Consider the following 26661-nt stretch of genomic DNA (forward strand, 5'->3'; position numbering starts at 1 on the left):
GTTCAGTAAAAAGGAGGCCATTTGTAACAAACCCTAATTAGGGTTTAGGTGTCATGATCTTGACCGTTGATCTACTTTCGATCTAGACCTTTCATTGTAATTGGGGATGCTATTTATACCCCCATTTTTCATTTCATTTGGTAATAGTTAATAGTCAATAGTTGATGTAATAGAGAAGAGAGATAGCTAAGAGATTAGAAATTAGAAGCAATTTTATTTTGTAGCAAGATTGAGTTTTGAAGAGAGGAATTCAAGCAATTGTTGTACATGATGACTTGGAAATCAATAAAATATTGAAGTTATGGTGTTTTGTTGCAACTTTCTTGGTTATCTTCATGGTTGTTTAATCTACTTGAATCATGCTCAATCAAGGTAGTGTGTTAGTTTGAAGGACATTGTGTGAGACTTGATCTTTGGTAGGATTCGTAATCCAAACCACTAGCTTCTTGCTGATTGTAGGAACGCCTTGCGTGGTCGACTGGAGAATACTTTGAGTCCCTTAACCTTCAATCATTATTGTATCTTGGATATGTACCTTCGTGGTAGTGTCTTTGATCTTTGATGCATTGAATATCATTTTGTTACCTTAGAAAATCGTATCAATTTCAATTGAGTTGTTATCTTATGGCAAAATTGAAGTTGGTTGAATCTTGCCAAGTCTTGTCCATACGAAGTCATTCTTAAGGTTAGGCTAGATTAGACCTCTTTCAAACCCTACTCTTTTGTTATTTTTGAATAGTTTCTTAGTTTAGCAAATCTTGAACTTTCGGAATGCGTAAGACCCCTTGAAGGAAACAACAAATCACATCATACCGCTGGAAGCTTGTCCACACGTAGAGACCCTACTAACAGAACCTTGGAGTCTTCCTAACTGATCCTTTATGCAAATCTTCAGCAGTTAGAGACTATTTTCTCAAGAGAGGATAAGATGCCTATTGGTATTTTATTCTGTGTATGATTGTGTACAAAATACACGTCAACACTTCCCACCATCTCACTCCTTGTTCATTCAAAGTGCACCCCCAGTTAGAAAGAAAGTCCGCCTCACAATTTCCTTCTCTTTGTGCATGTGAGACTTTGAAATCTTGGAAAGTATTAAGTTTTTGAACAATAATGTTGATGAATTTTTTGAGCTTCCAACTCTAAGCTTCCCCCTTCGTAATAGCATCAACCGCAATCTTCAAATTTCCTTCTAGATGAAGTTTAGAGACCAACAATCTACCCGTCAAAATGGTTGCAAGGAGCATTGCTTGAGCCTCCAATTCATTTTTGGTCCCGTCATCCAAGTTTTGCGCTGCCATTTCCAATACAACCCCATTGTCATTTCTCGTAATACAACCTACACCCGAGGGCTTCGGGTTTCCTTTTGAGGCCCCATTAAAGTTAATCTTAATGCATCCTTCTTCTGGCTTCGTCCAAGCCACATTTTCCTTTGAGCTTTGAGGAGGATCAACCCCATACTGCCCATTAACGAGCCAACCCTATTGCATTCTTATTTGTACTTAACTTTCAAGAATGGATAATGGGTTGTTATAAATTTAAATCATTAAATCAAAGGCGATTTCATGTTCACTTGTTTGATTCTTAGGTATTTATCATCTATAATTGCATTTAAATTTTTACATTTTTGTTCAACAATTTTTCCATTGTAAGTAAATATTTCCTTTGTGCTTGCTTGTGGATTCTGGCACCTTTAATGTGCAATTTCATTTTATGGGCATTTTTCCTTCTTGGAGTGATTGACAGCTAATGTCAGTCTTGCTTCTTTTACTGTAGGTGGTCATACAGCAGAGATGCTTAACCTTGTAGCCGTTCTTAAGAAGGAAAGATTTTATCCCAGATGGTATGTTGCTGCTGCAACTGATAATATGAGCCTTGAAAGAGCTAGGACAGCCGAAGAATCACGACCAGAGCAGGTACATTGCCTTGCTTTATTCAGAAACTCAGATTGTTTTATGCAGGAGTCTTTGTCTTTACAGGGAGTGTGTAGAGTCCAGAGCCCAGACAGTAGATCAATCAGTGCAGGCCGTCTTATCCTTTGTAGTCTTGTGTTGTTAGTTCTGTTCCACGGGAACCCTTTCCCTGTCCCGTCTCCATACTATTTTCGTATATAAATATTCCTGTTATTTTGGAGATACTTGTAATTGTCCCTCATTACATTCCTCAATTTCTCCACACCCCTCTTCCAAAGGAGAATTTGGTGGTATATAAGTTCTCAAGTATAGTTGTATCAAGCAAAGCTCATGGAACATTAAAGCTTCATATGATGTACTCCTACAACACCATGAATATGGCTATGGGCAAGTTTTGTACTTTTTTAGGGTTCAAGGTATTGTGAGATGTTTCTCATCTCTCATGTTGTGTTAAGCCAAATATAGGTCTGTATGGGGAGGCATTGTTTTCTAGCATCTATCATATGCTTCATAACATTGATATACTTCACTACAGTTAGAGTAAAATGTTTTCTTAAAGTCAAAAGGCTGGTTTGGCTCATTCTTTTATCTGTTACATTCAAGCATCAGAGTGATTTTACAGTTTAGTGTAAGAGGCATTCTTCCATACTAGCAGTAGCAACTTTTAAACAATGGGTTAATTACATGTCAAATATTAACTCTTCCCAAGAAATTTAAAATTTAGAAATGAAGAAAATGGAAATCAAAGTTTTTATCGTACAGGTGAACAACTCAATCTGGCCTTGGTGCATCTCCTTTAACTGCTGCCCCTTATTCTCTGATGGCTTGGCGGTGTCTTCATGCTTCCTGATGCATTTCTCCTGTTGCTCAGCATATTTCTATGGAAGGTGAAAGTACCAGCAAAATTTTCAATGAGATGCATTGCTTAAACAGTTTGAGGCCTTCCTTCACCATTCTGCCCTCAGACTAACCTTATAGTTCTTGTTCACCTTCGTGCCCCATTTAATCTCAGATAAAAATCAGTGTTGCTGGTCTGCCCTGGTTTAAGCTTTTTAGTGAATTGAATGCCTCTCTTTGGATACATTTTTAGCGAAACATAGAATACAGTTACTGCACAGGAAATATCCAAAGCATTTTGAAGAAATCTCCTGATAGGCTTCAATCAGAACAATGCCAAATGATTGGTTTCCTTCACTTTACAGCTTCAAAAGCCATCAGTAGTGATGTCCCCAGAACATACTTCAGGAGATTTTATCAGGCTTAGAGGACGGAATTCTGAATGCCCCTTTATGACTTTCACATTTCTTTTTTGATAAAGGAAAATTAATATTGATATAAGATATACTTTATTTAATTACAATAGAGGGTGGTAAATTTGGAACCTCGCTGAGCTTGTGAAATTTACAGAGCAGACGAGTTTTACTTAGGACTTCAGAGTTCTATCAACTCAATTCTACAAAAAAGACTAGTGATGTAAACAGCTATTGGGTACAAAAATTTTGTTGAGGAAACTGTCACATCCCCCACAACTAAAGGCTAGGAATAAAATAAAATAATGACACACATTTTAGAGGTAAGAAAGAAGAGCACCGAGGAGACAAATTAATTGCGAAGGTATTGACATTCATAAATGTTTGCAGAATAGTAGTCAGTGAGGTAAGGGGAAGACATGGGTAGTAAATGCCACTAAATAGAGGACTGGTGATAGGAGAATGACATGGGCATGCATAATCCATTAAAAGGCTTCAGAAACTTTTAGAAAAGGCAGTTAAGTGTAAATTCATATTCAACAACTGTTGCTAGCATTCTCCTCGCCTACATTGAAAATGAGAGCTTCGATAGGCCTTAAAGCAGAAAGGGGTCTGTGACCGAGAGAGAAGGGAAGTTTTGAGTGATAGGGTTTGAGGCGATATTGGGGCAGCTTAAAGGCAAGAAAGAACAGAGAGAATGAGAGAATTATGGCACGTAGGGCAAGAAAGATGAGTAGTGACCTCCTTGAAAACATGATTTGGTCAATATAAGGGCATTGACAAACTCGGGATTGAGAGCAGAAAGGGGGTCAAACGGGATTGGAGGAGATGGAGGAGGGCTATCTATAGATTGGCATAGCTGCTGGATGACACCTGAGTGTTGAATAGGGTAGTATGAGCATGTTTATAGTAGGGTAAAGTCCTTTAAAGAGATGCAGTCTCGTGGACTGCGCTAGTCATAGGCTATTATGCACAAAACAAATTTGTTGAAATGGTGTTAGAAACTTTGAAGCAAATGCAATTGGCAGGTGTAAGGTCAAATTCCGCAACTGTTGTCTACACCTTCCTTGCATATATTAGAATGGGAGTTTTGGAATTGGGTATAGAGTATAGACCTCCATCATAGCAAAAGCGATAGAGGAATTTTGTGAGAGAAGATGAAGGCGTGCAGTCATGTAAAGAAGAAAGTCGTGAATGGTTGCAAGCTCCATAAGCGATTGATAATGCGTCTTGACCCATTAGCAGAGAAGAAGAAAGGAAAAAAACAGCGAGGAAGAGGTAAGAGATGCACGGGCATGAGAACTGTTGCAATGAGCTTGCCAACAAATGAAGCCTCATGAGTCAGGTATCCATCAATGTAGATGACTAGTATTACAACTTAATGTATTCTAATGATTGATATTACAGTTAAATGTATGTTGTTATTCTTTGGATGAAATATATTTGTAGCATATTAGACTTCTGCCAACAGGAGTATTTGTCATTACAAGCTGATGTGTAGTGAGAGTTTAACAAAAATAAAAAATGGCAAGGCATAATATTAGGTGATACTAAAGATATAAAATCTCATCTCTTCCCAAAAATTCTACATTACCAGATTTGTCATTAGGAGGTTGGAATCGGGGCCGAGTATGGTTCTAGTTTGGCCCTGGGTTTTTCCAGGGTTTGGCTTGGGTGAACCAGGGCATTCCCAAGCAATTTTATGGATTGTATGTATGGATTGTGTAATGATAAAATAGGCAGAGTGATTGTATGGATGCTTACATAGACCAATTGAATGCGTATAGTTATATTTTATAATTTTGAAGTTTGAACATATATATATATATATATATGTACACACGCACGCCACGCCCACGCGCACATGTATATATGTATACCCAAACCCATACCCAAGGGAAAATTTTTACGTACCTGCATACCCAATTTTGTATCCCGCACCTGAATCGGCAACTTAGCAACAATTCAATTTTTAGCCATTGGAAGCAGACAAATATTAAAGGATTTGAAGTAGTGAAATAGGTGTCTCTCTCTCTACACTTGTATGGTAAACATGGATACAAAATTAGAAGCCTAGACAAGGCACAAGTTGTTTAACAAAATGGCCAACCTAATGTGGCTTTAGGAAATGGTTTAATAGTAACTGATGTTCAAAATGGTTATGTTGGAAAGAATTTATAAACTTTCAATTAAAATTAGAAGTCTTCCTGCTTACTTACGCTTAAAGGGGAGATTGGAAAGAGGACATGGATGCTCGTCAAGGTATAATTGAAAACAAATTTGTGTTAGATGTAATGGTAAAGGCCACCTTGTATCAACATAGCCTTAACAAAACTTATGCACATAAATCAATAAAAAGGTTATGCGCAATTCCTTTCTAGAATGATTTCAAATTGTGATTAATTTTCCTTGTAGCTAATATTGTGTGGATAAGACAACATTTTGTTTAATAAGTCCAAGCATAAGATTAGTGGATGAGTTTCAAACATGAATTCCCTATATTTGGTAATTATTTCAAAGAATATGTTATGATATGATTGGTATCTACAGTGTAAGAAGCATTTAGTTATGTGTCAAGTGCAAAAATTATCTAGTTCGTGAATCAAGCTATTACAAGAACAATGGGTTACACAATAAGGAAAATTGAAACCAAAATGTTCAGAATTTTATCAACACTAATACTATTGGTCATATATCTTTATATGAAGATATGATGAGCATAGTGTTGACTGTTGCCAATTGTCTTGAGATTGTGACTCGAATATTGATCATGTTTAACACAAGTTGGTAAACATTGACACGTCTTTCAAGGTTCAAAATAATTTTATGTTGCTTTGTTAGGATGATGTCATATATTATCAGGATACACAATATCATTGAACCATATTGAAGTAGGACACCACTAGGATCCTTATTGAGGCTTTTGCATTACTATTGCATCATATTGATATTATGACTACATTGTGTTTATTGACCTCTTAAGTACAATAACCCCAATAGGGGAACCATCACAGAGCTAAGGGAGGGGTACTATCATTGTGTTGGATGATGGTATGTTTGTTTAAGAATCATGGCTAAGGGAAAGATACACCTATGTTGCAAGATCTATGAGGTTTTAGATACTTGTAATATTGGAAATATTAGATGTAGAGTTATATTGAGAAGATATCAAAATGAATATAATTATGGACAATTTGGGAAAATTCTATTGTATTGGTAATAGGTGTACTAAGTTCCTTAATGCCATTTTATCCTCCTTTCTTAATGCAATAATAAAACATGCTATATAATTCTAGTATGATATTTGGTAATGGTGAAAAGGCTTTTGATGGTTACAAAATCTGTATTGATCCCTTGAGTAGAAGAATTTCAATATTGAATCTAATATGTGAATTTTGAATGAAAGTGCTTCCTATAGATTTACCAAATTGGGAATAGGGTTGGCTTTCCTTGCATATAGTTAAGCACTATCAATAGTTGAGAATCAATAAAAGAAAACCTATTGGTTAACAAAGAAACTTGTTTTTTATTTGATAAGATTGGATATGAATTGGGTATAAATTAAGTTGTGCTAAATATATATGTAACCCTCCATCTAATTAGACTCAAAATAAGATGATACAATATCATCATGTGTTGGAAATGATAGATGTAGTATTTCATCCCTTGTGGGAAACTCTATATGTGACTAGTAAACTTTTCATGTTGGGATATTATTAGAGATAATAATGTTGGTCAACTAAACATGGGAAATTGGGCATATGTTCTTAAGATTATTATATCAATATTTACTATTGTGTGCTAGAAATTAGACAAAGGTAAGCTATACTTGACTCTCTAATATTGATACATCCCTTGCAAATGGGTTGTGATTGTAGATTGTCATGGTAAATGATGCCTTACAGTGCATTAAAGGCATGTTTAATTAGAGCAATAAAGGAACAACAATTCTATAACATTGTTCTTGAGGGGTGTTGTTTATTCTTGTTGAGGTAGCCAAATAAAACCTGAAATGGCCTTACAACAAGTTATAACCTTGGATGTGGCGATTATGGCTACAATAACGTAATTTCATGTTTATGTTGCCTCTAGGGAACATTGTCTTGGCCTAGTGATAAGTATGGTTTGTATGAAGCAAGAGAGTTAGGAGTTCAACTTAACCTCTATGTCAAGGAGATGAATCTATAAGAGGTTTTGGGATGTTCATGTTGAATTAGGATAATAATTTTGGTGAGGTCTAATTGGAGATCTCAACATACATGGATAGAATTGACTTGGTATAGGGTTACTAAAATGGGAAGTTGTGTGTAAGTCCTTTGTGAGACCTGGTGAGAACTACATGTGACTTTGATCTCATTTGGTAGCGGGCATGTAGGCAGGCATTGGGTGAAGGAAGCCCCTGTGACCTCAAGTCCATAGGGGGAGGGTTTATAGGGGGATAACTCCAAGGTTTGTGGTTGTTCCCAACAGGTTTGCCTTCCATCTTCAGTAGGCTTCAGATGAGGCAAAAATGTGTATTAGATGGTTATGAAAGAGTTAAGAAAACTTGATTACTTGTATTTAATACATAATGTGCTTTTGAAAATGAGCTGAATGAAGTGAATGGGTTGACTACCTTATAGTTGGTTTTTGTTTATCTTTTGAGTAAAGGATATCTAGTGTTGGGTCCAAGTGATTTTTTTGTGTTTGTGAAATTTAATCCTGTACCTATAGGACTTTGTGTATAGACTCCTAAATTGGTCAAGTGATCTGCTTATTCCAAATTAGGAATCTCTTTTCTAGTTATAGTGCTATGTTGGGTACAGGTGCTAACTTTTATGGCAGGACGGATGGAGTATGACCCCACAAGGGCATAAGTAGAGGTTGTATACCTCTAATATGTAGACTACTCTTCTCCATCCGAGGTGATCACAATGGATAAGTCCTATCACCTACTCAAAGATAAACTTATCAATGCTTGAGATTGATAGTAGTGCGTAGTGCACCGACATTTCTTTTCTATCTGGGATGCACTATGGGTAGGTGATAGTTAGCCATGTGTTAGTTTCTCACTATGTATATGCTAGTCATTGTGTATCTGTGATGTTTGCTGGAGCTAGTCACTGTGTATTTATGATGTATGCTGAGCTAGTCAGTGTGTATATGTGAGGTATTTTGGAGCTAGTCATTGTGTATATGTGACATACTGGAGCTAGTCACTGTGTATTTATGATGTATGTTGGAACTAGTCATTGTGTGTGTGATATGTATTAGCTAGTCACGTTGTATGTGTGTATTTATGTAGTAAAATTTTCAGGACCAGTAAAACCCCCATTTATCTAGTAAAAATGTTTGTAACAATTTATGAATTTTGTTGCTTATATCATTCGTGTAAATTTCTTTAATGCACACTCAATGTAATTTTAGAATTGCTTCATGACCGATTTCACATTCCATAACTAAATTCTGAATCTTAAAATGGGCATCCAGGTAGAAGGCAAGTTATTCCAAGGTGCAGAATATATGAAAATTTATCGAAGCAGGGAAGTTGGCCAGTCATATTTAACTTCCGTTGGTACAACACTAGTAGCGATGATACATGCTATGTGGTTGATTTGCCAAATCAGGCCTGATGTGGTATGTAAACACTGGGAAGTCCTCATGCTAGATTTTGTTTCTTTTATGCCTGTTGTTTTAATGATCCTAGAGAGAGTGTCAGCTCTTCTTGCTACTACTCATGCTTAAGTTCGGAAACAGATTCCCTGTCTGCAAAAGTTTGATTTGATAAAACTTTCAATGCCCTTGCAAGAAATGATGAATACCTGGCACCTATAATGATCACTGTGCACAGTAAGAAATATCAATATGTTTTGCTGGTCCATATTACTGCTTAATATCCTGGATTTGTGCTTTAACCCATGTGGTGAATAATTGATTAAATAGTAAATTGTACATAAATGATTAAATTCAGTATGTAAGTTAATTAATTGATTATATATATTTTTACTATAGAATTATAATGATCTCATATTTCATATATCTATCATCTTCCAGTAAATTAGCACTGCCACGGCTATCTGTCTTATAATGTATTGTCAGATTTTCAGATTATCTATTCTGCTGTATGAACTGTTTATTAATGTAGAAAAAATTGTGTTACATATTTAAAAATAATTATCTTCAGTACCAAATATCTTAATACATCATCAGTATATTATTAAGGGTACAGATACATAGATTTTTAATGGGAAATTTCAACATTCTATAAATTACTTAGATGAAGTAGCCTTATAAATGCTTCTGAATGACAGATTATATTCTATCTATCAGGCAACAGACTAGAAGCTTGAGTCAGAAACTTGAGCACAGAAATCGTTGGAACTATTACCTAATTTTCAATTTTTCAATTTTTGATGTAATATACATGTATAGATGTCAGAATATTTATTCTGTAGATTCTTCAATTCTGAAATTATGAACACATTTGGGACACAATCTACACCTGTTTGCCCTCTCGGGTAAACGGTTAAATGCAGAAAGTAAATGCACAGAACATAATGGAAATATATTAAATAACCAGCCTCTGTATTAATTCCACAGTCCATGTACAATAAGTGCTTATAACATTACATCTGACACGACTAACATGATCCTACTTCAAAAAAAAGGTACACAATATATAATACCCGAAGGGGTACGACACAACCGTCGCGACTCCAACTACCTACCCGTCGGCTAACTAACTGACCGCCGTAACTCATTATTACCGACGACAACATAAACATAATATACCAACATAACATAATGATTATTCCCGTCAACAACACCTGCTTCTACACCCAGACTACATGTAAAAAGCACCAGGAATACCAAAAATATATAAGTTATATGGAACAAGATAATGAGAGCTCTCTCTGCACACTGAAGATATTTGCCTTTTTTCGCCTCTTCTGAGTGACTTTAATACTGACAAATAATTATAAGATTTCAGTATCTTTTGGATAGCCATTTGAGAAAAGTTATGGGTATAGTTGTAATTACATGAACCATATACTTGTGTTGCTGTATATTTTGTACCATTTGAATTTGTGAAATAAATGAATGGTTAGAACTTTTATTTGATAATTTTTAGTCCTTCAAAATTTTGTACTCTTTTTCATTGTCATTTTAACTAAGGCAAATATTAGTTATCAGGTTTTCTTCCACCTATCATCTGCTGTATGTTCTGATTTCTCTTGCAAAATTCTGTAGTTTATTAATTTACGAGTCCGATGTGTTTGTGCCCATATGGTACAACCAAATTATAGAACTCACCCAGAATTGTAGAAACTCAGTGAATCCTGAGATGGACCAAGCTAGGCAAGGGTGGGGGACCTGAGAACTGGTTCACCAGTGAGTTTGGTCAGACCTGTGGAATCCAGCGAGCCCTGCTAGTAAGTCTCAGCCACTGAGCAGTGATGGTGGGAGATGTTTGGTGCTAAGTCCCAAATATTATGAAGATTGGAATTTTTGTCTTTAACAAACTATACAATGCTATAGGATGCAACAAGCACAGTTGAGGTATGTTTGAGTAGATTTACTCCAAGAGGCACAATAGGTTGTTGATGCAAAGTTTGAATGATCTTGTTTATGTTCATTACATCTTTCACCTCCATCACAAGCAAATCCTGCATAGTGACTGATCTCTCACCACTCTAGAGGAGGTTGATTCATAGTTATATTGGGTCATTGAAATTGAGGATCTTATCTTCAATGAGGATAACCTTGGATGAGTTGATCAAGTAGATCTAGAAACAAAGGTAGTAGCCATGGTAGAGGAGGAGAATATGGTACAAGCAAACTCTTCGGATGTTGGTGTAACTAATACATAGATAGATATCATGGTTGCATCATTATCAAGAACCTTATCTTAAACACACACAAAGGACTTCCTTTATAGCTACAGATGTTGGAACGAGTGGTGTAGGCTTGTCTAAGCCATAGTTATACTTACAGTTTTGATATTTTCTTAAACACACACAAAGGACTTCCTTTATAGCTACAGATGTTGGAACGAGTGGTGTAGGCTTGTCTAAGCCATAGTTATACTTATAGTTTTGATATTTTGTTTAGATGCCATGGATTTCATAATCCATGAGTTTTGTATACACTTGACACTATTTATGATATGATATAATTAAAAATATTATTTCCTTAAGCTAAAATCTGCTTTTGTATTTATTGTAGAACACAGAAGTACTACTGAGAGGGGGGGTGAATCAGTAGTGATGGTGGGAGATGTTTGGTGCTAAGTCCCAAATATTATGAAGATTGAAATTTTTGTCTTTAACCAACTATACAATGCTATATAGGATGCAACAAGCACAGTTGAGGTATGTTTGAGTAGATTTACTCCAAGAGGCACAATAGGTTGTTGATGCAAAGGTTGAATGATCTTGTTTATGTTCATTACATCTTTCACCTCCATCACAAGCAAATCCTGCATAGTGACTGATCTCTCACCACTCTAGAGGAGGTTGATTCATAGTTATATCGGGTCATTGAAATTGAGGATCTTCTCTTCAATGAGGATAACCTTGGATGAGTTGATCAAGTAGATCTAGAAACAAAGGTAGTAGCCATGGTAGAGGAGGAGAATATGGTACAAGCAAACTCTTCGGATGTTGGTGTAACTAATACATAGATAGATACCATGGTTGCATCATTATCAAGAACCTAATCTTAAACACACACAAAGGACTTCCTTTATTCATTGTAGAACACGAAGAACTACTGAGAGATGGGGGGGGGGTGAATCAGTAGTAAAAATCTTTAATCTTTCCTTGCAACTTTTAAACTTTAATCTCAAAGCTGAAAGATATAAAAATGCAACTGTTGAAGTTCTTTCATATTGCAATCGTATATTCTTTCTTTTTATTCAATTGATTATTACACACTTAAATGAGATCACATATCTCATAAAATATATATGTAAGAGGTGCCCCTTTCACCAAGGGACACCACTCTTATTAATTAATATAATATAATGTTAAATATAATATCAATATATTATTATATTATCAATAATTATATTCTCACAATTATAATATAATTATATCATCTCATAATAATAATAATATAATAAAAATATAATATATCATCTCACAATAATAATATAATAATTATATTATCAATATAATTATTATTTTATAAATCACAATATAATCACAACCTTTGTGTTATGAAGGCCTGTGGATTCCGACCACATCTACAATAAAATCAACACTCCCTCTTAGCTAGGAAGGAATCCTACTTGACATCTTTTGGTTTGTCCTCCCGACACTATCTTCAACACTTCCTCTTAGCTAGGGAGGAATTCTACATATGAGTCACATAGTGACATCCACCATGGATACACCCAGAGGGTGGATTCATCATGGCTACACCCATGAGTGAAGTACAAATGAACATATCACCATGGCTACACCCATTGATGGTAAAAGAATAGATATCACCTCATCGTGATATCAACCATTATGGCATATCCATAGATATCACTTCCCGTGACATCCACCATTATGGTTTATACATAGATATCTCCTCACATAATATCCACCATTATGGCTTATCCATGGATATCACCTCACGAGATATCAACCATTATTGTGAGATCGTCACCTCACAATGATGGTAAGATGCACAAGTGTTCATCATTGTGAGATCGTCACCTCTCAATGATATTCACCATGGCTCATCCAAAGGGTAAACACACAAGTACAAGAAAATTACCACGGACTCTCTCACGTGGTGTTGTCATGGCATCACACACATGACATCCACCATGAACCATATCAGCGGGTAGAGATAAGGGCTTACACCTCAAGTCTCTCTCAAAGAGAAATACGTTATCAAATCACAAAAGATCACTGATGCTGAGCCTCCCTCTCAGTCAGGGCTTCATTTTCCATATCTCTAAGCTTGTCTCAAAGGTTTGCATCATTCTTGGTGAATCCCAAGCTCACCAAGTATCCATCTATCCAGGGATATCACATCTTTTTGTTAACTTTGTTTCATAAAGATCACACCCTACCAAGCTGCAGTTGCACCTTTCTAAAATCACACAAAAGAAGATCACTGTCTTTGTTTGTTATCAAATCGCATTACTTAATTTAATCGCTGCTATTTATTGATCATTGTTTATGATCAATATAATCACTTTAATGATACTCGATGCTTACTGAAATAGACACCATAACCTCACCATGCCTTTAGCAATTCACTGACTCGTCATTATCATTGAAGTATTTTTGAGATCGCTGCATACTTTATACATGGTGCCATTTTTCATCTGCATTAGCTATGGATTGATGGGACACCAAAACAGAACTTGCACCACTTACGAACTGAACATTAAATTGCTTTTGTCATTAAACTGTATAACATCGTCATCTTTTTATAATCATGCTTTTACTTGATTACTGATTTAACTTCATCACTTTCATTAATAAATACAAATCGACTTAATGATGGCAGATGCAAATTGACAGCATGCTCATTACTGTTCTAATAACCTTAACATATTGCTTAGTCGGCTATCATACTTTCTTCTTGATCACTGCTCTCTTACGAATTTTCCACCTTTATGTTTTTCGACATAAACATATCAACAACCTTTGATAGTATTATCGCCGATTGCACCAATTTGTCTTCTTCAGTATGATTTAAGTCATGCCAGAAATATATATACTATCAACCATAATCTTTGTTTTATCTTTGATTAGGATGTCAAGATTATCCCTTGTCATATCGACCATATGACCTGGCTAGTTGATATTGTTGACGTCCTGACAGAAGGCCTCTTAGCTGAGAGTGGCAGCGTTGCCCTCGACGGAGAGTTTGGCCTGCAACTCTTGCAACTCGAGCTTAAGATTTTTCAAATCGCTAACGGCCTTCTCAATATCTTCCTGGGGCAACTTCGCTGCTTTCATTGCCCGGACTGCATCGCCCTGCTTCTCCACCATGATCTGCTTCTCCCTCGCTGCATTCCTCACCTTTTCCGCCTCCATTAATCCTCGAATCCCAAAACGCCTCTGGATATTCTTTGAGGCCAAAACTGCAGATGACCTTGGAATAACACGGACGCTCTAGGCATCGAATTTCCATAGGCTGCCGACAGTGTATCTATGGCATTTTGTTTTTCTTTTTCTTTTAACTACGAATGATCCTGACTGGATAAAATAATAAAGATATTGACTTCCACGATGCCTTTGGGAATGATTCTGATTGTCTTCATATACGATGGGAATGGTGCACAGAATCGAACACTGCTCTGGTACCATGTTGAAGTTCTTTCATATTGCAATTGTATATTCTTCCTTTTTATTCAATTGATTATTACACGCTTAAATGAGATCACATATCTCATAAAATATATATGCAAGAGGTGCCCCTTTCACCAAGGGACACCACTCTTATTAATTAATATAATTATATTAATATAATATAATGTTAAATATAATATCAATATATTATTATATTATCAATAAATGTTCTCACAATTATAATATGATTATATCATCTCATAATAATAATAATATAATAATTATATAATATATTATCTCACAATAACAATATAATAATTATATTATCAATCACAATATAATCACAACCTTTTTGTTATGAAGGCCTGTGGATTCCGACCACAGCTACAATAAAATCAACAGCAACAACTAAAATTGAGAAAGATGCAACAAGAATACGAAGCACGAGATTTTACGTGGAAACCCAATATGGGAAAACCACGGTGAGAAATGCCGCTAGGATCTACTGTCCTAATTCGGCCTTAACAATTAAAATTCTTTACAACCTTTAAGGGCACCAACCCTAAGGAGTCACCAAACTCCTTTATGAGCACCAACTCAACCAACAATACAACTTGAAACACAAGTACCGATTTAGATCTCTTAGAGCACCAACTCTAAACCCAGTTTACAAGTTATGACAGATTGTGTACTCTGAAACATTATCATATGAAATTACTAAGTTTATCAAATTTAGTATGTACATTCAACTTCTGTCTCAGAGAATAGAACTTTCAAGTAAATAACTTTGACGAACTGAAATAAATGCCTCTGTATATTTATGAGTATATTAGAATAACTGTCAAAAACCTTTATATCACTGCAAAACACATTCAGAGACGATAAAAAACCTGAATCTCTGCAATACTACACACAGAAGACAGTCAAGATGCCTCTGCCACTGTATATTCGAAACAAATCTGCACAAGATAATGTTCAGAAAATAACCACTAACAATTCTGTTTTTCTGCAAGTCAAACTCAGAAAACAAATGAATATCGATGATTGATTGTCAAACTCCTGTGCCTCTGTTCTCAGAGTTAACATAAATTACCCCGTCTACACACAAATGCTATAAGCCCTTTTTAACACAGCTTTCAATCACTTCTGTCTTTAATGCACATAAAAAGATGTCAATCCGCACTATATAAAATTGTCATTGTCATGGAAAGAAATTGTAATTATTCTGAATCAAAAAGAAACAATAGTATGATTCAACTTCACCAATATTTTGCAGACTGGAATATCTAGATATTATGTCATCTCCAGGTTTGCTGTAGCCTCTTTGCATTAATCTCACTACATGTATCTTTTTTGTGCACAGTGATTTTTTCAGAACCCAAGATTATGTATACCTCTTCTTTTCATCATGCACACATCTCATACGTATTAAACAAGGCAATGAATAAATAGGATAAAATTCACTGGGGCAGTTGACAACTGTTATGAAAACAGTTATAGTTATTTGCTATTTATATTTAACTATTAACTGCCCATAATCGAATTACAAACTACCCATTTTTTAGGTATTTGAAGAATGATTAGGTGTGCTTTTAAGTTATAACTGTGCATGTTAGGTACTCTTACGGGTATAACTATACACTCTTTCAAAACAACTTACAATCACATAAGCATTCAAACTTTTACTTCCAATACGTTGCCATTAGTCTGCAAATTACTGAAATTGTGTGCTTCTGTCTAGAAGAATAGACAATAGGCATGATTCGAACTTCACAGTAAAATCTGAACAAGTGCACACAGTAAAATCTAAACAGCGCAGACATCCACGTGTTTACAAGCTCTAATTCATTCTGAGAAGGCTGCGAGTCAATCTGGAAATAGAATCCGTGTTTACAAACTCTGAAAAACAAACCAATGCAAGGTACACCAATCCAAAGGTAATCTCAACTTCATTCGTATAGAATCTGGAAACAAAAAGCATTATAATCTGAAATGCATTTGACATCAATGACAATGTTTTGCTAACGATACTGACAATATAAACTGTATTTGACATCAATGACAATGTTTTGCTAACATTCATGTGATTGATGTATACTTTCATATGTGGTCAAAGTGGTTCTATTTGATTGGTTTATTATGTCTTTAGAGTTTATTTATTGAAAAGTACATAATAAAAGCTTTAAATGCTTAAAAATCTTTATATTTAATGTTTTTTTCAATTTGACAAGTCTTGGCTGAGTCTGAGTTCGAGTCCAAGTCTTGTAACTATGGTCTAAACATGTTCACAGAAAAAAACAAACACAAATCAAAACTGTGGTAGGAATTGGTAGCTATTGAGAGCTTGCAACCTTTTCTCTACTTGATCATATTTAAAATGAATTTCTTTTGAACATTATTGTTGATGAGGTTGCAAACGACCTTTGGCTAGAAGCTTACTTTGCCTTATTATGTGGCAGATATTGTGCAATGGTCCAGGCACTTGCATCCCTTTATGCATAGCCGGATTCTGTTTGAAGGTAGTTAACTTCTAGATTAGGTTTTCTTTCTTCCTTGAGTTTATATTGGTTTACCAACGGAAATGACTTTGTCAGTGATCGTTGCCTGAGGAAGTTTTTGATTTAATTAATTCTCTCTTTTGAAAACAGGTCATTGGTATTAAGTGGGTAATGATATTCTACGTTGAAAGCATTGCTAGAGTAAAAAAGCTGTCTTTGAGTGGCTGGCTATTATACAAGCTACATCTTGCTGATCAGCTATTTGTCCAATGGCCACAACTGAAGCAAAAATATACCAAAGCTCACTATGTGGGACGACTAATGTAGTTCACAATTTCCTTTCATGGTTGACAAGGAAAGGAGGAAAGGAGGAAAGGAACTGATTGGTATAAGACTATAATCTGCTTTTTTGACACGAAGAGCCACCATAGTGCTTGTCAACTTCTTTTCTGACTCCAAAAGCTACTGTATTGCAATGTTTCTATTCCTGCAAGTGTGCATTTTGAAAGCTGGTCCTGTGGTGATGGATCCAGGGTTTTCTCGATTTTGGTTCTTTAAGGAATATATGGGGTTATAAGACACCCTTTTCAGACTATGCTTTACCGGTTGTGGTTCAAATAAATGTTCAAACCAATATGCAATTGCAAGTGAATCTATGGAAATTTTTTAACAATATGAATATACATGAATGAATAGTGAACTCAACTGGGGACTCTGAGAGGAGTAGAAACAGAATTTAATCTTTAGTCTTAGATTATAATTGCTTTGCAGAGGGTTGCTAGTTTTGTGATTTTTTTGACAGTACTGGTGAACCCTCTGCAACTAAATGACAGTTTCTTGCTTTACTACCAAGGAAATTGTTCTGATTCATTTACGCTGTTATTTAGTACAAGCTATTGAACATTTTGGAGTTGATGAATCTGGGTATCGTTATTGATCGAGAAGAGGACTTCCCCTAAGATGCAGTATTTCCACTTGCATCACCACAGCCTGTACACTTTATTAAACAGCTTGACTCTTTTACACCTCTGGGACCTGGTCCCTACATGCTTTTCTTTTGAGTTTGCAAGGTGCAACTTGGATGTTGTTTCTAGAGATAACGTGTGTTATATCTTGTATACCTGCAATTAGATTAATAAGAGTGAAATTTCATAGTCAAGCAGTGACCATTAGAAGTTAACTACAAATACTAAAGCTAGTGGAAAAAATTCGAAGTACAGTATATTCATCATTGAAAATGGAAAATATCTGAAACATTACAGGTTTTTGAATTTTTTGGGAAGATGCGTCTCTTCATATGCGTGTTCATACATCCAAATTCTGGACTCCATAACATAAAATATTTTACCTGGTCTATTCATTCATTGAATCTTTAAATGCCTATTTTATTCTTGCAAGTGTAAGTTTTCAATAGTTATGGTTATCGACTGTTAATTTGTCTATAAAATTTTGATCTTTTCAGACTGAAGATAGTCAGGTCACTCAATTCAGTGTAACTTTATTAATTTGTGACATTATTAGCTGATGATTTTGAACAAGTTTCATTAGCCCATGTTATTTAAATAACAGTTTTCTTTTAAATTCCTCTTATAGAAGAATCGAAATGTGCAAACATCATATAAATCATTAAACGTACTGACCATATTTTGCACTCAATGACTAAATTTTTAGTAACTAATCTTTGATTTATGGATCTTCGATATGGGTTTTGTTGACGTGTATTTTGTACACCATCATACACAGAATAAAATACCTAAAGGCATCTTATCCTCTCTTGAATAAAGTCTCTAACTGCTGAAGATTCGCATGAAGGATCAGTTAGGATGACTCCAATGTTCTGGTTAGTAGGGTCTCTACGTGTGGATAAGCACCAGCGGTATGATGTGATTTGCTGTGTCCTCAAGGGGCCTTACACTCCGAAAGTCTTACTAAACTAAAGAAGGTTTTCAAAAAATAACAAAAGGATAGGGTTTGCAAGAGGTCTAATCTAATCTAACCCTAAGAATGACTTCATGTGGACAAGACTTGGCAAGATTCTACCAACTTCAATTTCGCCATAAAATAACAACTCAATTGAAATTGATGCGATCTTCTAAGGTAACAAATGATTTTCAACGCATCAAAAATCAAAGATACTACCACGTAGGTACATATCCAAGATACAATAATGATTGAAGGTTAAGTGATTCAAATATCTCCAGTTGACCACACAAGGCGTTCCTACAATCAGCAAGGAGCTAGTGGTTTGGATTACGAATCCTACCAAAGATCGAGTCTCACACTATGTCCTTCAAATTAACACACTACTTTGATTGAGCATGATTCAAATGAATTGAACAACCATGAAGATAACCAAGAAAGTTGCAACAAAACACCATAACTTCAATATTTCATTGATTTCAAAGTCATCATGTACAACAATTGCTTGAATTCCTTTCCTCAAACTCAATCTTGCTACAAAAGTAAAATTGCTTCTAACTCTAATCTCTCTAATACATCAAACTTTCTCTCTAATCTCTTCACTATCTCTATTACAAATGAAATGAAAATGAGGGTATAAATAGCATCCTCAATTACAATGAATGGTTCAGATTGAAAGCAGATCAACGGTCAAGATCATGACACCTAAACCCTAATTAGGGTTTGTTACAAATAGTTCCCCTTTTATTGCACAACATTAAATGCATAGCCAATTATAAATTTGGCACGAAAATCTAGGAGACATAGACCAATGACAATTAAGGTGCCATGTCATCTATAACAACCTCTCATCTAGAATCTTATTCCCTTTCCAATGCTCTTTTTTAGCATATGCAATGAATCTTGACACGATTCCCTCGATCTCAGCAATTGGAATCTCAGGAAGATTCTTCATTCTTTCTTCCAAGTGGATGACCTGATCAAATGCATCTAGAAGAGCTGCGTCCCATGTAAGTTCAAGTTCTTTAGTCTTTTGGATCAGGAGCATGGTAGCAAACATCTGGTCCTGTTGCTCATCTGTGATATTGACGTCCTTGCAAAAGATGACCTTGATCCTATCCTCCAATTCTTGCAAATCCACATCTGTCTCAATTTCGATCCTCCTGCCAAGAATGGTACGTAGTACCTCAAATACTCTGTCCTGGATCGGGTTGATCACCTCCTCAACATGACTGCACCTAGTACTGATGTCCTCAAAGAGAACTTCCTTCATCTGGAGTAAGGTTGACCACTGAAGTAAACTGTGAGGTCCTCCATCCATAATCTTTTCCTGTGCTAGGACCTTCTTCGATGTTTGTCTAATTACCTTCAAGACAGGAATGATAACGTTCTTGGTATGAGCAAAAGCGGCCACTGTTATCATCAAATTGTGGATAATCTCAAGAACCTGAATAGCCCTATGAATAGTCTTCATCATCCTTGTTGCAAATTCTACGGCAACTGTATAAGATTTATCCATCCAAGTACTCATACGCTGGACCATACTCCTGAATCTCTCTGCTTCACCAATAGATTGAAGGGGAAGTGCCTGTATGGGTGATCTTGCTGGATCCTGATGTCCTAAAGGCTGATTGAGATGGCTGAAATATGTTCTCCATGCACCGACCTCTCTCTCGAGCTTTCTACTCTTCTCCATTTCTTCTCTAAGCTTGTCCTTCAATGCCTCAAAGGAATCGGTGGCATCATCTAGTGTCTGCTCGGCTGTGGATGGACCTAGCTCAAATGTCTCTACATCATATTCCTCTGTTAAGATCTCACCTTCGTACTTGTCTACTGCCGGTGTAGCTATCTGCAATTTTCTGGATCCAGTCTCATCTCTAATCATCTTAGACATCTTGGTAGCCTTTCTCTTCTTTGTCACTTCCTGGGAATGTCCAACAAGGCTGTCTAAATCAATCACATTGTCTTCGTCCTCGATCACAATCACCTTCGTCAATCTTTCCTTCAACCAATCTGGGATAGCTGATCTTGTCTCTCTAACCTGTATCTCCTTATGCAATATTTCTTCTTCTCTGTGAGGAGATGTTACCTCGTCATTGTTCTTGTCTTCATGTAGCTCATAATCTTGGAGAGATCCACTTGGCGACCCTTGAGGTACCTGTCCCTCTTTATCATTCTGAACCATCGACTCCATAGACTCCTCCACTTCAAGTGTCCTTTTCTCTTGTCGAGAGGATGTACCGGATGAACGATCTCGGCTGGCCTCTTGTTTCTTCTTGGAAGATTCTGTCTTTCCAGGTCTCTCTTTCCTCTTCGAGCCTCTTGGATGGAGATCGCCTTCACTTGCACTTCGAAAGTTGCCTTCATTTGCATTTTTGGGATTAGGATTACCTTCGCTCACACTAGCTCCACCTTCGGCTGGTTTCTCTTCCAAAGTGAAAGTCATAGCTATGCCTTGCTCTCTCAACTTCTGATGCTGCACATCAACCCATCTGTGAGTACAAGACAAGATTGGAGCCATCAAAGCATCTAAATCCACGACCTCAGGCTCATTCCAATCTAACCTTACTGATTTGCTTTCTCGACCATAGGATGACTGGAGATGTCTGCCACTGTCCTGTGCTTGGTCGGCCACTCTGTAAATCTTGCATTTCCTGATGAAATCCAAAGGCAATCTAGAATGCATCTTTCTTTTCACTTCAAGATCGTCTAAGAGATTCATCATAAAATCTTCAATCTGAAACTCATGCTTAAACTTCCTACCGACTGTCTCCTCTATATATCCATGTGGATCAAAGCTTTCCCTCAAAGCAAAGAATGAAAAAGAATACAAAGCTAACTCCTTCTCTGCGTCATCCATGGCTAAAGCATTAGGACATACCTCAACTGAATTGCCCAATATGATAGGTACCGGAACTCCATTTCCATGTCTGCGTCTGAATGCCTTCGCATAAGCTGCCAACTGTCTTGTTACCTCAAGTAACACAATTCTGTCTGTCGGATATCTTGGCAACATGTATGGAGGTGAAGGACATCCATGAACTCTGATATAAGTAAACTTCGGAAATTGGATAAACCAAGCACCGTACCTCTTTACTAGTTCCTGTGCATCCTGAGATAATCTGTTGTGAATCCCGCCTTGCAACGTCCTTGTGATGTTCATAGTGAAGGTATCATTAACTAACCTGTAGTTGCTTCCTGGCGGATGATGCAAGTGAACATAGGAATCACAAACTCTGACCTCGCCGGGTCCTCTTCCAATCACTCCTCTGTGAGGTAGTCCTGCGTACTCGAAGCTCCTGATCAAGGCATAGATGACGTATGAACTCATGTGGAAGGACTTGGTAGCTTTGAGTCTCCTCAACTGTACGTCCAAGCAATGGCTAATCATTCTAGCCCAATGAATTGTTCCTTTACCTTGAACTATCACCTGGATGAAGTAGAACATCCACTTTTCAAAGTAAAAAGCCTGAGGGGCTCCTGTGACTTGGTTGAGCATTGTAATCAAATCTTTGTACTCCTCCTGGAAATCAATCCTGTGTGGTGTGTTCGGTACCTTACTCAGGCGAGGACGACTCTTGAGTAACCAGTTCTTGTTAATGATGCTTAGACACGCATCTGGATCATCTTCGTACATTGACCTGGCTCCTTCTATGCTCTTGTAGACCATATCTCTGTGCTCTGGAAGATGGAAAGCCTCACTTATAGCTTCCTCTGAAAGATACGCCAAAGTGTTTCCTTCCTTGGACACGATCGTTCTGGATTGAGGATCATAATGACGAGCACACTCGATCATCAACTCATGACACTGTACTGCTGGAGGGAAGCCGGCCGCCTTAATGATGCCACTTTCAATTATCCTCCAGGCGACAGGTGATGGCTTGCCAATGTAAGGGACATCTCGAAACTTCTTTGTGCTGAAGTTGCCCAACTTAGTATCTCCAATGTTGCTCCACTTCGACACGATCTTGGTCTCCACTTCTTCGGTCTTTTGATCTTCCTTCATGAGAGCTGGACGACTGGTGGATGCTCTCGCCTTAGGGGTCGCCATACCTACACAACATTTCACAATAAGTAACTGGATATTGCAATATATATCATAAATTAGAGAGTAAATTTTAGGAAACATCATGATAAGTCTTTGAGTTATCATTTCCTAAATAATGATCAAGCTATTGAAATTCAAAATTTCAAAATTCAAAATTTGAAGCAATGACGATCAACAATTCAAAATTAAAACGATAAAACCATATCGCCATACCTCCCTTGAGAGCTAACTCTAGAATGCAAAACAAATGGATTCGCCTAGGAAAAAATTAACGTTAGATAGTCTTTTCCACGTGATCTTCAAGCAAACGTCCCTCTTATCAACTTCGCCACCCTTGGAGTCTTTGACGTGATCTTCAATGTCCTTGGCAAGTTCGCTCAAATGGAAACTAAGGTTCGCACGTACTCTCCTTTTGATAATGCTTCGCACCACTATGCTAAATTCTCACTCTCTAAACACAATTCGCACTTCTCCTTTGAATGGAATTTCGCACCTTGTAATTGTCTTCTCCAAATCGCATGCAAAGGGATGATTGAATGATGATGTGAAAATGAAATCTTTCACCTCCCTTTTATAAGCGCTCACCTCTCACAATTACCTTAGGCCGACTTGATAAAAATGAGGTAATTAAAACAATTTTTAAATAAATAAAAAGGCCGACCTTTCAATCCAAGCGCTTCATTTGATTTTTAATTAATTAATTAATTGCCATCGTTTTTTAATTAACAAATTCGATTTTTTACAAGGCCAAAATAATTAATTAATATTTTGCGCTATATTTTAAATGCTATTTTAATTGAATTTTCAAACTTTATCGATTTTAGCATTTAAATAAATTCAACAAATGCTTGTTAGCGCCAAAATTTGAAGAAGTGGGAAGATTCAAACCTCACGCTCTGGTCCCTGACTGAGGGACAGGAGCGAAATCTCAATTTAGCCTGGATTCTTGCACTTTTGATGTTCAACATCTCCACCTTTACGTTGAAATTGGCATTTTTGTAAGGGATTTCGAACTTGAGTGACTTGACCTTGCAAATGAGTGCCTCTTGAGGTGATATCGCTCTGGTCCCTTGGAGAGGGACAGGAGCGAACTTTGAATCCTAGCTCAAATTTGTCACCTTTTAACGTTCACTTCTTTTGTATCGCCTTCCAAATGATGTTTTAAACCTTTTGCAACTTTGCTTTGACATGATCTTCGAAGGATAACAAGTATTTTAGCAAATATCGCCCTGGTCCCTTGGTGAGGGACAGGAGCGATCCTGGTGTTTCTCTCCTTGATCTCGCTTCTTTAATCACCAATCCTCTTTATAAGGCGAAAATAACATCACTTCTTCATTCTACGCTTGTTTCGCTTAACTTCTACAAGGCATATAGATGTTTAGAAAATTATCGCCCTGGTCCCTTGGTGAGGGACAAGAGCGATCTTAGTGCTCTAGCCAACATTCTTCGTACTTAACCTTTAACTTCTCGTTCATTGCCTTCCAAACGACGATCTTGATCTTGTGCAACCTTGCTTTGACATGCTTTTGAAGGAAAATGAAGGATTTAATGAAAATCGCTCTGGTCCTTGCCTGAAGGACAGGAGCGATATAGCTTCCTTGGCTTCATTGATAGTCGTTTGACATTTGGAACCTTTGTATATCACCTCTTAAGATGCCTTAGACCCTTTACCACCTCGTATGATCTTGACTTAACGTGGTTTTGGAAGGATTTGGCCAATATGATGAATATCGCTCTGGTCCCTGCCTGAGGGACAGGAGCGATTTTGAATGTCTTGTGCTCATGCTTGCTTTCATCAATTTGCCACTGCTTTCATTGCGTAAAATGAAGTCCTTTTGATCCCCTTGGACACTTAAAATGTGATCAACTTTCAAAATCTAGGCTCCCATGAAAATTTCGCTCTGGTCCCTGCTTGAGGGACAGGAGCGAACTAGGGTATTTAGTGCAAAATCTTCATCATACTAACTTGCAATTATCTTCAAAGTGCAAAACAATATCCTTTACTCTCTTTCAATCATTCAAAATGTGAATAGCAACCCAAATTTAGCCTCATTTGAATACTTTCGCTCTGGTCCCTGCCTGAGGGACAGGAGCGAACTGGGTGTCTTGGTGTAATTCCTTCAACATTGGCGACCTTGGATACTTCGTTCTTCATTGAGATGCCTTAAAACGTCCTCACCACCTTGTACTTCGTCTTGGAGTGTCTTGAACTTGGTGGAAAGGCAATATAACCATCATATCGCCCTGGTCCCTGACTGAGGGACAGGAGCGATCTTGCTCTTGTAGGCTTCATCTCACTTTGCTAACTTCAAAAATTATCTTCAATGGTCTTGTAGTGCTCTGTTTCACTCATCCATGCCTTGGAATTTGCTCTCACTTGGCAAGAAATTTGTCTAAGGTAAAATCGCTCTGGTCCCTGATTGAGGGACAGGAGCGAACTTAGGCATTTGGGTCCCTTGTAGATGTTTGGTAATCTTCAATTTGTCTTCAACGAGTTCAATTTACCTCCTTTCTTGCCTTCAAACATAAAACTTGCTTGATCTTTGCCTGAGACATGTCTTATGAAGAATTTCGCTCTGGTCCCTGGGAGAGGGACGGGAGCTACAATGGATTTCGCCCTGGTCCCTGACTGAGGGATAGGAGCGATTTTTGCAATTTGGTCCACTTTCTTCATGTTTGTGCCTTCAAATTATATTCAACTGGTAAAATGCATCTCCTTGGACCTTTTCAAATCGTCAAGTTGTTAAAATCCTGCAAGGACAAAGCAATATTTGATTTTGAGCTCCGGTCCTTCACTGAGGGACAGTAGCGATTTTGACTCCTGAGGCATTTCTGTGTTCGTGAAATTCTTCAATTTATATTCAACGGAAAGATCACGCCTTTCTTTACCGTTTCCATTCGAAAAATCATCTTGATCCTGCAGAGATAGTAAGATTTTTGAAAACGAGCTCCGGTCCTTCATTGAGGGACAGGAGCAATTTTGCTCCTACAGGCCAAAATATCATGATTTCACAAGTTTAATCACTTCTCAAGGCAAAAACAAATCATTCCTCATGCTCGGGATCAAATATCAAAAAACTCAAAATTTAGGTCAAAATTACTCAATTGAATAAAATTCACATTTTCATCATCAACACTTAGACAAATTAAGACTCTGCACCCAAAATTCCAATTGAAAAAAGACCATTCTGGCGAATTCATTCCATTCAAAATTGCATCCTACAAAAGGAAGCTTAAAAAAGCTCTCAAAACTGACTGGACTCTGGCCTGAAAAGACAGTAACGGAAACCCTAAGGCTTGACCCTAATCCAGACAACTGACGAACTACCAAAACCCTAAAAAGCAAAGTGAAAGGCGAGCAAAAACGAGCAAAAAGAGGGGGTCCCCATTTTAAATGGGGCGATGTGTGAAATGGTCACAACATCTGGCGACACCACTGAGAAATGTTGAAAAACATTTGGGAATCAATCTTTCTAGAAGAAGACTCAGAAAACCTCCCTCAACAAAACCAGGAGTTAAGAAACACTTACAAGAAGAGACCATCATATTGAGACAAAGTATCAAGTCCACAGTTACCCATGTGTGTGCAAATGCGTTAATTCCCCTCAACAAGACAATCATGATCTTCAGGTTCCCCTGTGATAAGCTACGTAGTTTGTCTAGACCCCAAAAGCATCCTGGATAGAGCCTCGCTGCCAGTCGGACGTCCATAGTCCCAACGAGGTTATCGCCGCAAGCTCACGAACATTGCTC

General features: G+C 37.1%; 1 protein-coding gene across 4 annotated transcripts in view; it reads left to right on the plus strand.

Moving 5' to 3' along the window:
* Positions 1 to 26661, plus strand: part of LOC131060119 (uncharacterized) — a 100477-nt gene that overhangs the window by 44443 nt on the left and 29373 nt on the right. The window contains exons 2-5 of one of the 4 annotated variants that reach the window (XM_057993227.2): positions 1777 to 1916; positions 8633 to 8779; positions 16902 to 16961; positions 17091 to 17846. In XM_057993227.2, the coding sequence (XP_057849210.1) occupies positions 1777 to 1916; positions 8633 to 8779; positions 16902 to 16961; positions 17091 to 17267 (524 nt within the window). In that variant the 3' untranslated portion in view covers positions 17268 to 17846. Of the gene's footprint in view, positions 1 to 1776; positions 1917 to 8632; positions 8780 to 9453; positions 9508 to 16901; positions 16962 to 17090; positions 17847 to 26661 lie in introns of those variants that run through there. The other 3 variants (XM_057993228.2, XM_059218471.1, XM_059218470.1) reach the window with 3 other exon arrangements.

Source organism: Cryptomeria japonica, chromosome 3 (assembly GCF_030272615.1).
Source record: "Cryptomeria japonica chromosome 3, Sugi_1.0, whole genome shotgun sequence".
Lineage (NCBI taxonomy): Eukaryota > Viridiplantae > Streptophyta > Pinopsida > Cupressales > Cupressaceae > Cryptomeria > Cryptomeria japonica.